This window comes from Falco rusticolus, chromosome 7 (assembly GCF_015220075.1).
Source record: "Falco rusticolus isolate bFalRus1 chromosome 7, bFalRus1.pri, whole genome shotgun sequence".
Taxonomy (NCBI): domain Eukaryota; kingdom Metazoa; phylum Chordata; class Aves; order Falconiformes; family Falconidae; genus Falco; species Falco rusticolus.
Genome location: NC_051193.1, coordinates 71,444,626 through 71,460,993, shown reverse-complemented (window position 1 = coordinate 71,460,993; position 16,368 = coordinate 71,444,626). Strand labels below are relative to the sequence as shown.

The following is a 16,368-nucleotide window of genomic DNA, read 5'->3' as shown; positions in this document are numbered from 1 at the left end:
AGGAAGTGCTTTTCTCCCAAAAAGGCTGCTCAGCAGAATGTACCACTGTAACACAAATGCAGATGTCACTCTGAGACAGTCATGCTGTGTCACACAGGCAAGTATTAAACAAAGGATTGGGACATCTCAACTCAGTCTCCTCTTCACCCAGCAACATTCTGCTCAGTTCCTTCACATAGCACGAGCTGATCTAAATTTATGGCCCCGTTATCAAGAATGGCAACATACAGTTCAGCTACACAAGGAACATCATTTTATTTAGATCAGCTATCCATATCAATGTTATCTTGGTAGCTACTATGAGAAAAATTGGACAACAGTTATTGTGCTAGAACCATGTTAACCAAAGACTAACAATTTTTTACTTCCCTTACCTTCACAGGCTCTTACCAGAGATTAAGTATCTTGTTCACATGGTGAAAGACATGCAGCAGCCATCAAAACCAGCCAGGGTAGTTGCTAAAAATATTGATGTAGAGTCTGTAAAGAAAAAGTCCTAAAAAAATAATAAAGCAGTCTTCGTGTTCGCCTTTGCCTGTGACATTCCTAATTCATCAAAGGCACTGGCCCAATATACACAACATCATGTGTGAAAAGAGGAACAGAGTTGAAACATTAAGATCAAAGCAATGCCAGATCTACTCTTGAGAGAAAACCACACTATGCACCTTGTTTTTAATAGATGTGGGAAAATAGAAGAGAATCTATAGATTAGGAACAACGTTCTTATGAACCCAGTTCCACAGTAATCGTTTATTTCTTAGAAAATCTATTCAGTATGTACACGCAAAGAGATAAAAAAAGGAATGTTGAATAACTAATTGGGAAACACAAATGTCTGCTTAAGCAGAGTCCAGCAGCCTCCAAGTTCAGGCTGTGTTCCACAGATCATGTCCCATGCCAAGTGACCAGCACTTTAATTTTAATTGCACAAAGTGGAGAATACTTGCTTTTGGATACCAAACCAGTTGTTCAATCCTTTCCATACAGGCCACCACCTACAATGAGCTATTCAATATGGAGCATGAAACGAGGGGTAGGTTATGGTTCATCTCCTCCTGAACACTTCTACTGAAAAAACCTCTACCAGTAGTATTCTGTTACACATGAAGCAAACAAACTATAGCTTAAATCCTCTCCTGAAGACAACCTAGCCTACAGCCAATGCAGCAGCATAGCAAGAATATATGAAACCCTGCAAGCAGGGAAATGCCAAAACTACTGCCTGACCCATATCAGGCACAGCTCGTATGCCCCTTTGTAAAACAAGGGTATTTATGTGATGTTTGGAAGCATGTGATGGAAATCTCCTGCAGTGAGACAGCCTGATGTTGTACAGATACATCAGCTGTGCTTATTCCCATACCAATCAAGCTCTGCAGCTCAAATGCTGAATTAAAACAGCTCTACAACCATCATCCTAGGGGCTGTGAAAGCATGACAGCAAGTCTGAACCCAATATTGACTTGCTGCAAGTTGGAAACTGTTCTCTGCTGAGCTGCCCCACAATGACAGAGTCTGTTGGATCAGTTGTGTAGCTGCACTTGTAACCTTAGAGTTCTCCCGTAGCTTCCTTGTTCCTAAGTAAACAGTCCTACTCCAACAAGTTGGCTGTTACAGAGAGGAAATGCCTAAGCCCCTTTTTCTCTCCATCCCAACCAGTTTCAACAGGTAGATCTAACAAGTTTGTTTAATCTTCTCCCCCTCCTTCAACCTGCAAACAGCTGCAGGCCAGGCTGCTTTAAAGCTTGTACCTCAAATAAGGAGTCTGATGTCTTTCCATGAGATCTGGGAGTGAAAAAACACAAACACTGAGTTGAGGGGAAAATATCAGTAGTCTCCATAATCACAGCAAGGGATTAAGGGATAAGCTCAAATCCCAGAGGGCTCATAAGGTGTAAAGCCTGGACTGGGGACGATCACAGACAGCAGATAGTTTAGGAGCTGAACTCATACACAACCCACTGCAAATTTCAGGCACGCCTGTAATGTTCCACTCTAGAGCTTTAAGCTCTTCAATTTTACCAAAATGCCTATTCCAAAGGAAATGACCTGCTGCTTCTTCAGGACCGCAGCGTGAAAAGTACACATCCACCAATAGCGCAGTTCCACTGGAAGAAGTCAGAAACAAGAAGTGCAGCCAAGTCATGTTACAGAAACCACCATCCCCTCTGCTTTCTGGAGCATCCCTTCCTCCATGTACAAAAAGGACAGGAGATCCTAGCCAGCCTCTCTGTTTTAAAGATGCCATTATATTCTCCCATAAACACTACACATACTACAGTGAATCACGTTACACCATCTATTTTGGAGAAAGAGACTTAATCCCTCTGAATAAAAATGATAATTAAAACCTCTAAAATTCCACAAGTCTTGTGTATTTCAAACCTCAAATTTCAGCTCAGAGGCAAAAGCAAACACACTAACTTCTCTGTTCAGGTCAGTGTCCCCTATCATATTACAAACCCAGCTTTGTTTGTGCTTTTAACAAAACACACTAGATGTGAACTAAGGCAGCTAAGGAGCTGGCTCACAGTCACTTTACCATCTCTGCTGCCAGGATAGGGTGAAGAGGAAGCAAGCAAAAATGGCCAGACCCAAGGCCACCAGATATTGCAAATCCAAGCGCAGGAACAATCCCCCTACAGTCTACTACATCAGCTAGGTCTGTAGAAACTTACACTAGAAGGCAATTAAACAAAAGAGGACTGATACTCATTTGTTAACAGAGTAAATCCAGCTTTTGATACACAAAACCTGAAAAACAGTGATCTGCAAACTGAATTTGCCTTTTAGTTAGAGACAATTTTTTTCGCATCTTTGCCTCTGATAGCTACCTTACTATCTCCACCTTTCCCACCATCACCCCCAAAGGCACCGAGAACCTGCTTCAGTTCCTCACTGTTTTGTACCATTCTCTGTTCTGCTACACGCCACCTTTAGCTTCCCTGTAGCAAACCTCAGTATTTAAATGGACTGCAATGACATCTAGTGGCATGTTAAGAATTTGCCTTCCTAAATTTCCAGGCCAGTCATTTATTTTTAGAAAGGAAACTACACACTCAGCTTTCAATGTTTCAGCTAGCTGCTTCCAACTGCACAGAACAACAGCAAGTGCATCCGAAATTCTCTACAAACTCTTCCGTAACACACATCACCGGTGCCCCCCCCAGCTCACAGCATTTCCCCAATCCTGTGCCTTGCCTGCGTAACTGAATTTCTTCAGTGTAAATCTCGCTACAGATATTTGTTTGGTTACGTAGAGCTGGGGTTCCCACCCACCCTTCTGGTTATGCTGTTCTCCAGCTGCATTAAACTAAAAGGTAGGGGCTATTCACACAGTCAAGGACATGACCCAAGGCCACACCATTTGTAACAGCTGGTACAGTTCATTCACAGATAGAACACCATGCGAAGGATTGTGATTTCTAAATGTAACTGTGCTGAAATTACAAGGAAAAAAGATAAAAATGCTATTCTGAAAACAAAGAGGAAAAGTTCTTGCAGATTAGATTTATGGGAGAACAGTAAGCAGTTCACTTCCCTTTACCACCCTCAAAAAAACCCCTCTCACCTTTTTCACTGAGTGATATTGCAAAATTGTTATTGAAATGTATGAAGAATGTGACACCATAAGGAAACTTCAGAAGATACCTTTACATAGCTTCCTGTACTTCTAGCACAAGTCATTTCATTTAATCACAGCTGGAGTCTTTGCAGGCATTAACACTCACCACAGCCTTGACAGCAAATGACCTAAAAGATTTTTCAGCTAACAATGGTTAGGAAGCACGAGATCTGTGGTGTTAAGTACCTGGCATGCAAGCCTACAGCCCTCAGAGAATACTGCATACTAATAATTAAAAAAAAACCAACAAACTAGCTCTAGTTTTGTTAACAGAGACATATTAATACCTAAGATTGTAATCGGTAGGTTCCTGAGGTGCCTCCTCCTATCACTCCATCTCAGGCAAAGACTTAAGGGGTTTTATTTACTGGCTATGCCTCAGTTCCCACAGACACATGCTGCTTCTAGTATTATGGATGAGCAGATCTCCATAAGCAAGTAATATTGCTAATCCTCAAGCACAACTGAAACATTTAGCAATGTGACTGTTCCGTAGCACAAACAGTATTTCTAATATACCAGGAAAGCATCCTGCAAATTACTCGCTGCATCAAAATGAGCTGCTACTCATGTTTCTGCTAAAGGACAGAAAAACAGCCGCTTGCCTTTGACTGAAAACTGGTCTGGGTAGGGGCCTACTGTTGCTTTATAATGTCATATACAACCTTAAATACCACACCGCTTACACGAAAAGATGATGACCCAGGAGAGGCCAGTTATAACAGCTTTAATGGAAGTTTGAGAGACATCACATTTGGTTTTCAACCACAAATTCTTCTGGCAGACCCATTGACTTATTCAAAGCAAAAGGCTATCCTGAACCACAGAAAACTATTGCATGTGGGGTTTCCGAACCACTGAAACTGTGGCTTCTGATAAGCCAATAACACTACCAGGTGGTAATGAGACTGCCTATCCCATGGCTCCAACTATGAAAAGAGGATTTCAAGACCTCAGACCTTCCTACTGTCCACTGGTTTTTATTACTGATGTCACTTTACACAGGTCAAGTTCATTCCAGACTGAAACTCCAAACAAAAGCATGGATGTTCTTCTGGAGCAATAAAAAGTTTCCAAAATTCTCAGGTCAGCTCTTAGAGGAATCCAATTTATATTGCCTTTCAACGACGTGAAGAGCCATTTCTACAGCCCTACAAAGAGGGTGACTAGCAGACTGAGAGAGGTATTCAAGACAAGCATGTGAAACATTCACACAATGTGAAACATTCATGTGAAAGAACTGAAGAGGCTTTCCAGAAGACGGTATTTTCTATTGCCTTAAATACAAGAATCATCATTCTTCATTCAGATCATTCCATTCTTCTGCCAATTACTACCTTTGTGATTCAGCCCTACAGAGCAGAACTTCATTAAAATTTCAGTTCCATCAAAAATAAAACAAGGAATCCTTGCTAAATCACTGAAGAAAATTTTTTTCTTCTCACCTACAATGTAGTGATCGCTACCTTCTGGGAAGACTTTTTCAAGTCAGAAAAAGGCAGAAGCATTGACTGGCAGCCACCTCCAGAAAGTTATCAAATACTGCCAGGAAGGCAAAAAGCTGCCCCACAACAAGGTACTGACTTCAAATGGCAAACCAGATTTCACACCAACAGACCTTTTCTGTAGCCCACACTTGAGGGAAACCTATGACTGGATCTCTAGGCAAGTGCTCAAGTGCAGCTTGAAGAGGACCACAGCAAGACAATACAGAGGCTGTGCTCCTGCTTGCAGAGCATCACTTGAAACCTTACTACTGTATATGTCAATTCTGGTTTGAGGTGAAGACAAAACCAAGACCCACTATACAAAACCACTCATAGTAGAAACAGGATGGAGAGAGGGAGGAAGAGGCGAACAGGCTAGGAAGTATTGCTAGAAACAGTACCTAGAGAAAATTCAAATGTACGGTCTTGTCCACAAAGCTCATGGGAGAGAGAATTATACACCTTGAATTGCAGACAAATGACTGAAGTGTATTATGAGACACTCCTGCTTGAGATTTTGTACACATTCCTATATTACATTGTGTATAAACATGTATTTGTGTAACACGATGTTTACAAAATATATATGCAAGAGCATTTGTCCTTCCACAGTCTTTCCATGTATGTGGTTATAGACTCTCAGCAAAAAGGAAACAGGCAATTCTAGCTCTGAAAGTGATGAACAAAGACTACGCTAAGTAGTGTTCTTCACTACCTTTCCCTTTAAGCTTGTCTTCACCAAAACAAATACCACACAACAGGAAAGACAAATCACAAGGCTGTTCCCAATTCCTTCTGGACAACAAGGCACTCCATTAGCTTCACACTAAGAACCTCAGAAGAATCGCACGCAGCAAACATCTGCTAAATATATTCCAGTAGGTTAGCTCTTAACTATTATTGTTCAAGTTCTTAGACAGCCATAGCTATACCTCCCCATTTTTCCAGACTAGTTCACTGTAATCCCGATAACAAGACCCCATTACTCTTTCCTTAGAGTTCCACAGAAGTCACTGTATTCTTGCTTCCGGGCGTTAGATTGCCACTACAGAAGCTTTACAAGTTGTGAACAAAAAAATGCTCTGGTGCATTGACAGCTGCAGATTGGAAACCTACAGCCAGCTTTGCATCTCCTCTTCATACTTTTGGGGATCAATAAAAGGCTTATCAATGGACCGGATCATCAGCTCACCACAGTACACACACTCGGCTGCCACAATATCATCAATGTCAGCTTTGATCTGTTCCCGGCTCTGCTGCCCCTTCCCCAAGCTAATGGTATCTGCATCCTTGGGACGATGGTGGCTCTTGGAAGGCTGACTGGTAGCTGCCAACTTCTTCTGAAGATCTTCAAGTTTTGCCTGCTTATAGGCAGGAAGGTTTGGGAAAACGGCCTGGAGGAGACAGTCATAGTGAAACATGTGACCACACAGGAAAAGGTAAAAAGGGCGGTTTAGAAGTGGAAAGTCACAAGCAGCACATTTTTCCTGAGGCTCCACAGAGCCATACTTATTTCTCATTTCCTGGATGTCCTCTCTGATTCTTTTGGCACTCTGTGTGGCTTCCTCCATCTCCCTTTTCAATTCCTCAATGTGCTTGTTGTAGTCCTCTAGGGAGTTACAGATTGCCTCCTTGAAATGGTCAATAGTGACAAAGTCTGGGAAGAACGGCAGGACATCTTCAATCTTCAGTAGGGCACAGCTGGAAAGGCAGGCCATTGCCTTCTTGACATCCTTCTCTTCCTGAACAACGTGGCGAGCAATCTTCAACCAGAGCTTCTTCCGGAGTTCCTCATCATCCTCAGGGAGATCTGCACAGGACTTTGCAAGATCAACATCCACCTAGAAGTTGGACAGATAAGGAAACAGAAGTAAGTTTCTTTCTTTGTTTATCTGCCATTCAACTTCAAAGCTTGCTGTCCATTATAAGAGGTATTAATAGAAAACTTCTACTGCTATCTTATTGCCTAGGGCTGCACTACTGGCCTATTCCCTGTTTACATGTCTAACACCCCTCCACCAGTATATCCCTGAAGATCTGCTTGCTGTCCAGCAGAGAACACAAAGCCCAACACTACAATAAAGGCAAAGCCATGTTACAGTATCTTTGCTGGCCACACATTTCAGCAAAGACACAAAAATGCCAACAGAAAAAAATCCAACATCTCCCTGAAGGTCAAACAAAGCTGACAAAGGCATTCTTCTGTGATAATTATCACAGCTAGGAATAGGAAGTAATTAGAATCCTGAACAATAGCTACAGAAATCTTGCACAAATGCAGATACGTTAAAGGTATTTTATGTTATAGACTAAGCTTAAGACAGACAGTACTCCCCCTCATACTTCCCATGCTCCTAACCTCACTTACGGCTTGTCAGGGCTAGCTGTCTACTTAAAACAACTGTGAAAGCACAGGAGTACGTTAACAGAGACAGTTTTTTCTTCCTAGACTTAGCTGCACAGCTCCTACACAGATGAGTCTGTCCAGTTCCTCTCAGCGCTCAGCTGTTTAAGATAACTTGAACAAGCTACATTCCTATATATCATAGCATGCATGCACAGACACATACACACCTGTAAGGCAAGATCTACAGCCTCCTCGTATAATTCCATCACTTTGTAAATGTGGACACACGCGTGGTGGTGCCCATGCTCTGCGCACAGGCGCAACGCATACTTCAGGTCATAGTGGATCCTATTCGGGTTGGTTCCTGCTTGCTCCAGGTATGACAACAGCGAGTCCGGCCGACACAAAGCATAAAGAGACAACAAGTAGTTGTGAATGGCTTGCTGGGTTTCCTCCAACTGATAGACACAGAACTCCATGTATCTAATGGCTTCATTGATCTGCTGGGTGCTGGCACTCTGGCTATAGTTAACAAGGGCTGGAATGAGGTTCCGGGCATCCAGTCTAGAGCCCATAGAAATCCAAGCATCAACTACCTTCTTGGGAATATGCTGGATAAGGACTGGAGAGAACTTGTAGAACAGCTTCTCGTCTCTGTGCCTGGACAGCACATTTAGGGCCTCATCATACTCGTCATGCTGGCAGTGGTGAGCTACTACACGCTCATAGTCCTGCATGATGACTGCAAAGTAGACCATGTGCTCGGTGTCCCCATGGCTAGCCAACAGCTCATAAATAGATGCTCGGTTATTAAATAGACAGTCCTTGTTTTTAGGACTGCTCAGGAAAGTGCGAAACTTCTCCCGAGTATCCAAATAGAGATTTCGCTGTGAGGGATCTCCTTCCAATATACCTAGCCAGTTCAGGTACAGCTCTGTTAACCACGTGGTCAGCAGAGTGGTCTGTGTCTTCTCAGATGGCTTTAGGTTACTTAGCTTCTTAATCAGAAACTCCATCAGGGCCTCTTCTTGCTTGGCTTCAATGAACTTCAGGGCAATCTCCTCAAAGTAGTTCTGCGTCAGTGCGTAACATTTGGCACTGTCTATATACCTCTTGTTCTGGAAGCAGTGCTCTGCCTCTTTTGCCAGCACGATATCTAGGCACTCCGGACGGTCTTTGCAATACTCTTTGGCTAAATCAAACTTGTTCATATTCATATACATCTTCCATACGTCTCTAGATTCCCGCTGGACATGGTAGCGGAACACTACTTTCTCAGTGTGGATCCATATCTGCTGGACTGTGGGATCTTTGATCATGCGCGTCAACAAGCCAAACTTCTCTAGGAACAGATCTTGAAAAACAACCTGCCCGTTCAGAGTGCATACAGCTTTCACCCGATCAGGTAGCAGCAACAGGAAGTGGAACTGGGTAAGTACAATGGATATTGGCTTGTTCACAGCTATGTCAATATCAGAAGGATAAACCCAGACCCGTTCATCACTCAAAATTGAGTCAGGACGGCTATAATCCAATGTACCATATAAAACACCATTTCCCATCATCCAGGCAAAGGAGCGTGGGTTGGAGCGCAGTTTTGGGGTGTAAAAGGCTATCTCACTGAAACCTAGGTTGGCTGGGAATTCCCGGAAGCTGGGCAAATGGTCAGCATGCATAGCAAATATGGAGCTGAAGCCTTGCTGTTCTGTCCCTTCAGGCACTTTGCCAACAAACTGGAAGAGTCTCTTTCGAGTGGTGGCTATAATAAAAAATTTCCCTTCTATCCCTCTTTCAATCTCCAAGCAGCAGACTGGGGCAGGTCCTGACTCCTCCTCCAGAGTGTAGACCTGTCGGAAGTACTGGTCAGGATTAGTGCTGAAGAGGCTTCCCTCGCTGACAGAGATTTCAGCCTCATAGATCTGCCCCTGGGCTGTCCCCACCAGGATAGGCCCAGTGTTGGTCTCCGAACCAAGAAATTTATTCCAGCCCACACTTTCAATCAAGTGACCTTTCCAGCGGGAGAGTGCTCGTACTTTCTGAACACTTCTGTTCAGGTAAAGGCATTCACTGGTGTTCAGGGCAATCAGGAGATGAGAGCCTGCCAACAGGAGAGGGGTATGGGAAGGAGAAGGAGAGAACAAATTATGACTGTGCCTACACAAGCCAAATTCCTGAGGCTTTTAATTCTCACGTTTGATAAGCTCCAATATCAACATACTTAATGCAAGACTTTCCCGAGCATTCATAGGAATGCAGGGGATCTCCATGCTGGATCAGAACAGTAGTCCATATGTTGCAAATTTAGATTACTAGTCCCGGATGCTTCAGTGCAAAGGTATTCTTCCATTTCAATAAGCAGTCTAAGGACAAACAGTTCCCAGAGTTCTCTCCTGTCCTTCGCAGTTGGTGACAGATATAAGCATCTCTTTCCAAACTCTTGTTTTGTTTTTTAAAAATTAATCAAGTCTACAGTGAGCTGCAGATGTTTTACAGTCCTTTTTAAAAAGTCTTTTATAAACACATACAGCACAGGGTGACTGCAAAGATTTCCTTTTGTTGGTTTTAGCAGCCTTGCTCAGAACAGCCTAATTACTTGTGTTCATTTTAGAGAGTTCAAAAGCAACAACATACACACAACAAGCCAGTGTTTTTCGGCAAATCAGTAGGCAGGGGCCCTGGGCAATGGAGTCCTGCCCACAGAAGAACCACCTGTTCTCCTTGTTTACAGAACAGAAACAGAACCCCTTCACTACTGCTAGTTAGGTACATTCAATTGCATCTGCTGCCAACCACCGTCTGTAAATATACATAGTCCGTTGCCTCACCTGTGTGGTCCAAAAACATCTTGTAGACTTTGGCTTCATCTTTGCGTCCCAGCTCTACCTGATTAGGTTCATCAGGCTTCCCAAGATCAATCCTGCAAAGAAAAACCATGAAAGCGTGGTTCCAAGAAAAGTTCACGTAGGCGTAATTGCTTACTGTTTTCCGTATTGGGTCCATGGCCTCTTATCTGGTTTGTAATAAGTTCTCTAACAATTTAAGGGGGGGGGGGGGGCGGGGAAGTAGAGGAAAACAAGGAGTAACTTCATGTCTGGGGCAGCATTACCTGAGAAGGGTGTCTTTGCCAAGGCTCATGCAGAGCTGGTTAGAGGAGACCACTAAGCTGTTGATTTTCTCTGGAGGAGCAAAATCAATCCTTTGCTTGTTAAATATCGGCGTTTCCTTCTCCAGTCGTGCATTTACATATCCTGGAGAGAGAACACGAACACTTAAAAACAAAACAAGACAAACTCCGACAACAACCACCCCGCACTACATCAAAATCTAACCTGAAAGACTAGAGGGATCATCACGTGCTCTGAGTTTTATTGAAAAAGGGGTGCACTCCATGGAGCACGAACACAGACAGCAGCACTCACGTAGGTGTGTATAACAGGAAAGAAAAGTCATAATACGCTTTACCGTCTTGTCACAGAACCGCAAACATCACAAGCATTAATTCATTGATTTGAAAGCATACAGAATTCCAGGGGAAGCCACAAAACTGTCACATAAACTGCATAAAAAGCTGAAAATAAATAGCAGAAGCACAAAATAATTTGTTTTCCCTGGGTGACAGTTTATTTGTTCAAGACAGGAAAGACTGGCTGGTATTACACAAGACACAAAGAGGGCTCTAGCGTGACACTCCCCATACAAGCTACCCAAGAGACCACTGTGATGTTAATTGAAACACATTTCTCTCTTATTCCATGTTGGAATTGAATGAGCTACCATACTTAACATCCATCACTCACAAGCTAAAGCTATTTTGAAAGCCATGTTGGGATTTTTGTAACCACATAGCAGACTTCATCAGAGAGAGAGGCTTGCTGGATTATTTGCTCCGGGAACACAGCTGGAGGTCACAATGCTGCTTTTACCATAACGCTGTTTTACCAACCATAACACTATCCTAATTGCAACTTTCCAGTTGTTGCTGGAAGGCATGCGAACTACTTATTAGAGCCAACACAATAACCAAGACCTGGTGATTGCTGAAGCAATGCTCCAGTCTTGACATAAATTGCTTCCTGAGCCAAAATCCATTCAGACTGGTTTACTGTTTCGTGGCAAATCCCAAGAGAAAGCCAGACTAACCTGATCATCAGATCTTCTCAAAAAACATAACTGGGCATTGGTTAGGATTCAGGCAAGTTAAGGTTAGAGTTAAGGGTTGAAGTATGACAAGACACGGCCACCTTATGGGACACACGTTGCATTTTAAGCCCAACCAAGCAAACCTGACAAATCATAAACTGAAAATGGGACCGTGTACAATCACAACTAGTTACATGGGCTAACTTTCTAAGTCAGCTAGTCAGTTTAGTCCCAACCAGCTTGGGAAATATGGCATACATAGGAAGGCATGTTGAGGGATTACTTATGAAAGATATCTAGGTGGGAAAGGCAGAGAATGGAGAAGTAAGGTCTGACTTGAGGAAAGTGACACACTTCTAGAGAAATATGTTAATAAATAAATAAAACTTAGAAATCTATTGCTTTAAAAACCTCTCACGATCTTCAGTGCAGATGGGCAAAGGACAAGATGGAGTTCAAACTCATTCCTTTGGGTACAACAAAGGCAAAAGCCCTGCCACAGGCAAGCAGTCAACAAACAACTTTTAAGACAGGTGAACCTCTGACATCATGTGGCAGCACAGAGAAACAGCACGGGAGATTTAGTTTTCACTGAAGATGGGTAAACCTCTGCACCCAAAACCACAGGACTTGCAGAGACCATGCCATTCTGTTCCTAAATGAGGCCAGCACTCTTTATGATCTTCCTACAAGGAAACAGCTACAGAAGAGCTCAGACAAGCCAATGAAGTGCAAAATAAGAAGGCATTCATATCAAGCCAAAACCAAGTGATGATACTCATTAGCAAAATCATGGAACATATGTGCATCCACAAACAGATCTTATCACAAAGTTTCATCCATATCTCTCCCATGAGACAAGTTTTCCCAGTGACGGAGTTTCCCATACGCAAATAGTCTTACATAACTCTCTGACAAAGAAAACAGCAGAGAACCTCAGTCTGACCATACTACCCCAAGCTAGAAAATAAGACAGATTGACCCATTGCCAAGTTAATCCATCTGCTTCGCTCCATGTGCATGTGAGGGATTTCTAAAGCAAGCAGATCCATGCAGCAATTAGCCTGGACAGGAAGGTTAAAACCAAAAAGAGCTATAGCAAGTTAAGGCCATTCATGGCAAAAGTAGCTAACTAGGAATATGTAATCTTAAAGAAAACAGAAACCTGGGATTGTATCTCAGAGGAAACAGACTGCTTCCATCCTAAACAGCATAGGCCTGACACTCTCTAGAACGGGACTGACAGCACCACTTTGAATCACGTTCAATACCTATAATGTCCCCCAAACGATCCTGAAAAACTCCTAATTTCAGCCCTGCTGCTGCTGAAAAAGCCAGTGCAGCAGTGGAATGCAGCCTGCTAACACTAGGAATCCTTTAATTGCCTATTCCACCAATGCCTCCTCCTTGCCTCTGCCTCACCACTAGACCAGCCGCAGGATCTTTAAAGGATTCTTATTTTAGAGGAAAGATGCACATGCAGGAACAGACAAAGCAACCACAATCTGAGTAGGCAGCATTTTGCTCAGCACATATGTTTTTTTCCTCACACATTGATCCACATTTAAAACATTACCCACTTACGCAAAACAGACGCTCTTCATTTCAGATTAGGGAGCTGCAACGCCACAGTTTAAATTTGCTGGTATGAACTGCAGACCGAAACATGCAGAAAAAGCTCCCAAGCTGTAGATTCACACGATGTCGCAGCTAACCCAAAAATACATATTTTAATATATAAAAAGGAAGGATTACTCTAATGGGGAAAACCCACATACCAATGGATCACCAAGTCACATTCATTCAGGCAATACAGAATTTTTTTCAGATTGCCACCAGCCAAAACAAGGCTGACTGAGATAGCAAGAGAACCCAGACACAGGAAGGAAAGGGAACACCTAGCACCTATAGACAGCTAGGTACTTAAGAGTCAGGGGTGAGGGGTTTTGTGTTTTGGGTTTTTTTTTAAATCAGTCACAGCTCAAGCCAGTGGATTGGATTCCAGCATTCTGAACTCTTTAGGACTGTATCCATTACAATTATAAAAACTGTAGAATCATCACCACTAACATGAGGATTTTAATTAGCATCCATAACAGGAGAAGGATGAACTTCTTTAACTTACAGTTCTCTAGACAAGGAGAAGTCTCTTTTCCTTTCAAACAGTCCCCTCCATCTTGACTCCAACTTCCCTCTTTTGTTCAGGGAGATTCTACTGCAGCACTTCCCACCCTGACTTCTGGGCAAATCTGCATTTTTCCCTAGAGCTTTTAATCTGTTTAAAGACCTAAGCTCACCAACACCAGTCAAGTCCAGTGGGCCAAGGTAGGTCTTCTCATGCTGGAACTGCAGTACTTTAAGTTTACAATGCAGCAGTGCTTCAGGTTGGCAACAGAGTCACTGCATGGTTACCTACAACTCTGAGAAACAGTACCTGCAGTTCAACAAGCATAGGCAACAACTAACTGAAACAGAGGAAGTTTTAACATCTTCCAAATTTTCCAACCTAACCTTAAGGACTGTTCAGGACGTTAACTATTTACCTGCACCTTTTTCTAACATCACGTTGCTTGAACCTCAGATGGCTCACAACTCCTACCAGCCCAAGTTTTGTTCAAAATTACCAGCCTGGTCTGATTTAAGAATAATTAAAATCCTGATTAGGCTGTGCTTTTGCAATTAAGCAGTTTCCCAAACTCCCTTTGCCAATATCAATTGTCAGCAAGCTGGCAGATTTCTCAACCATCAGACAGCCATGACTGGAGACAGTGTTGCAGCACTCAAGAAGAAAAGCTGAGTCCTTGAAAATTTATTTTCAGTAACACTGTTCATCCCAACACTGTTTTGCACAATACCTATTCAGGACACTTAACTCTCTATCTAAGATTACACAATAAAGTAACTATACACCTTAAAACAAACATGGGAAACATACCTACTCCAGCACCTAAACTCAGGATATTCCGTCTGTGTATTTATACTCAATAATGTACACTGTATGACAGAATTCATCAATTCTTACCACATAAAAATCTCACAACCTGTTTCCCCAAAGGTTGACAGTGTGCAATACTGTATCAGGAAAAATCTGAAAGAATGTATCCATACATTTCCAAACTTTCAACTCAAAAACACCAGATCTGCATAGCAGCTGGTATTACCATGACAATACCATACTACTTAAATAAACTCCATTGCCCTGCCACACTCAATAAAATGTTGTGAGGTGACATCTAATAGGGAACAGTTATTGAACCTACTAAACCTTCAATTTATCATGGAATATACCTGCCATTTGTTTGCTTTCTCTCACATGAAATAAACAACTGTCTGGCCATCACACCACTTCTTTGATTGTACACCTCCTTGAACAGAACAGTGTACTAAGGTTTCCCAGACCTTGACAGGCAGGTTTAATAGTGGTACAGACTGGCTTCTTGGTAACCTCCTTCAGCAGTAACCTTGCCATCACGTAGTCAGCCTAAAGGAACCACCGTAAAAAATAGTCTGTGGTAAACAGCCCCCGTGTAGGAAACTAACCCCGAGCAGGCAGAGCTGTGCATACAGCCGTAACAGCTGGGCTCCTCAGAGAGGAGGGGGGGAGGAAGGGAAGCAAGCTGATGAGATGATCTCAGACAGCTACGATAGCTCTGAACTGAGCAGTGCTGGGGTGTTGTTACAGTTTGTGACTACGAAGGCAGGCCACTTCACATACACACCTCTCCACCACGCACCACTTCACTGCAGAGGGGCTACGGCCTTACACAGCCCTCCCACAGAGAACCAGCGCCTTAGCTTTGCTACAGCGGCCTGCACCACCCCCGAGCTCCACCGGGAATCAAGCGTCCCCCGCGTGGGAACAATTCCCACAGCAAACGATGAAAAAACAAACGGCAGCTGCTGGGCGATACACCCTCTCCGGGAAGCACCCGCCCCGGCCAGACGTGCCCTGCGCCCTCCGCTCCACCCCAGCTAAGGAGCCGCCGCTGTGCAGCCTGCCCTCCGCAGGGGGACCCCAGCGGGGCCGGGCCCGGCCCCGCCGAGGGGCTGCGGGCGGCAGCGGGGCCGGGCCAGGCCCCGCCGAGGGGCTGCGGCCCACACACCAGGCCCGGCCCGCGCTGAGGGGAACGCGGCGCGCCGGGGCCTGGCCGTGAGCGCAGCGCTAGCGCCGCCCCGGGGGCCGGCCGGGGCCGGGGCCGCCGCGCACCTACCGGAGTGCGGGATGCCGACGCTGGCGCGGCTGGGCTGCACGGCGGCAGAGCGGTACAGCGAGTCCTCGTACTCGTCCAGGATGGAGGCCATGGCCGCCCGCGCCTGCCGCAGCGCGCGGCTGGCCTGCGTCACGTGACGCACGGCGGCGCACGGCACCTGCGCGCCCCCCCCCCCGCCGGCCGCGCGCTGCTGCCGCTTCAAGATGGCGGCGCCTCGCCGGGCTGCCACAGGCCGCTAGGCGCGGCCCCGATCCCCGTGTCCGTAATAATGCCTCGGAGGTGGGTAACCGGCCCGTGGCCTTGCTTCCAGGTCTCGGGGTGCTGCAGGCACAGCAAGGCTTGCAGGCTCCGCGTGTCCCGGTGGTGCCCGCTGCCATCCTGTGGTGTGCAGCCGTGGGGTGATAGATCACCTGGCGAGCGCACCAGCCGGGATCCGTTAGTCGTGACAGTGCTGAAACACTGTATTTTCTAGTGATTCCGACTGCAGCCAGGCATTGGCTGTTCTTAAGCACACCTATAAGAACTCCTGTGCTGAGTGGTAAAATCTTGGCTTTA

The 16,368-nt window shown here is 44.6% G+C and overlaps 1 protein-coding gene across 2 annotated transcripts; it reads right to left on the bottom strand.

Moving 5' to 3' along the window:
- Nucleotides 1-230: 230 nt before the first annotated feature.
- On the bottom strand, nt 231-15,959 carry VPS18 (VPS18 core subunit of CORVET and HOPS complexes). 2 transcript variants are annotated; one of them, XM_037396167.1, is made up of 5 exons: nt 15,814-15,959; nt 10,569-10,710; nt 10,288-10,379; nt 7,690-9,560; nt 231-6,956 (listed from the first exon to the last, which is right to left on the bottom strand). In XM_037396167.1, exons 1-5 carry the CDS (start codon nt 15,902-15,904, stop codon nt 6,228-6,230), a joined length of 2,925 nt encoding a protein of 974 aa, XP_037252064.1. In that variant the 5' UTR covers nt 15,905-15,959; the 3' UTR covers nt 231-6,227. The 2 variants fall into 2 exon arrangements, with proteins under 2 accessions (XP_037252064.1, XP_037252065.1); XM_037396168.1 differs by lacking the exon at nt 15,814-15,959 and adding an exon at nt 14,891-15,060.
- Between the last annotated feature and the right edge of the window lie 409 nt (nt 15,960-16,368).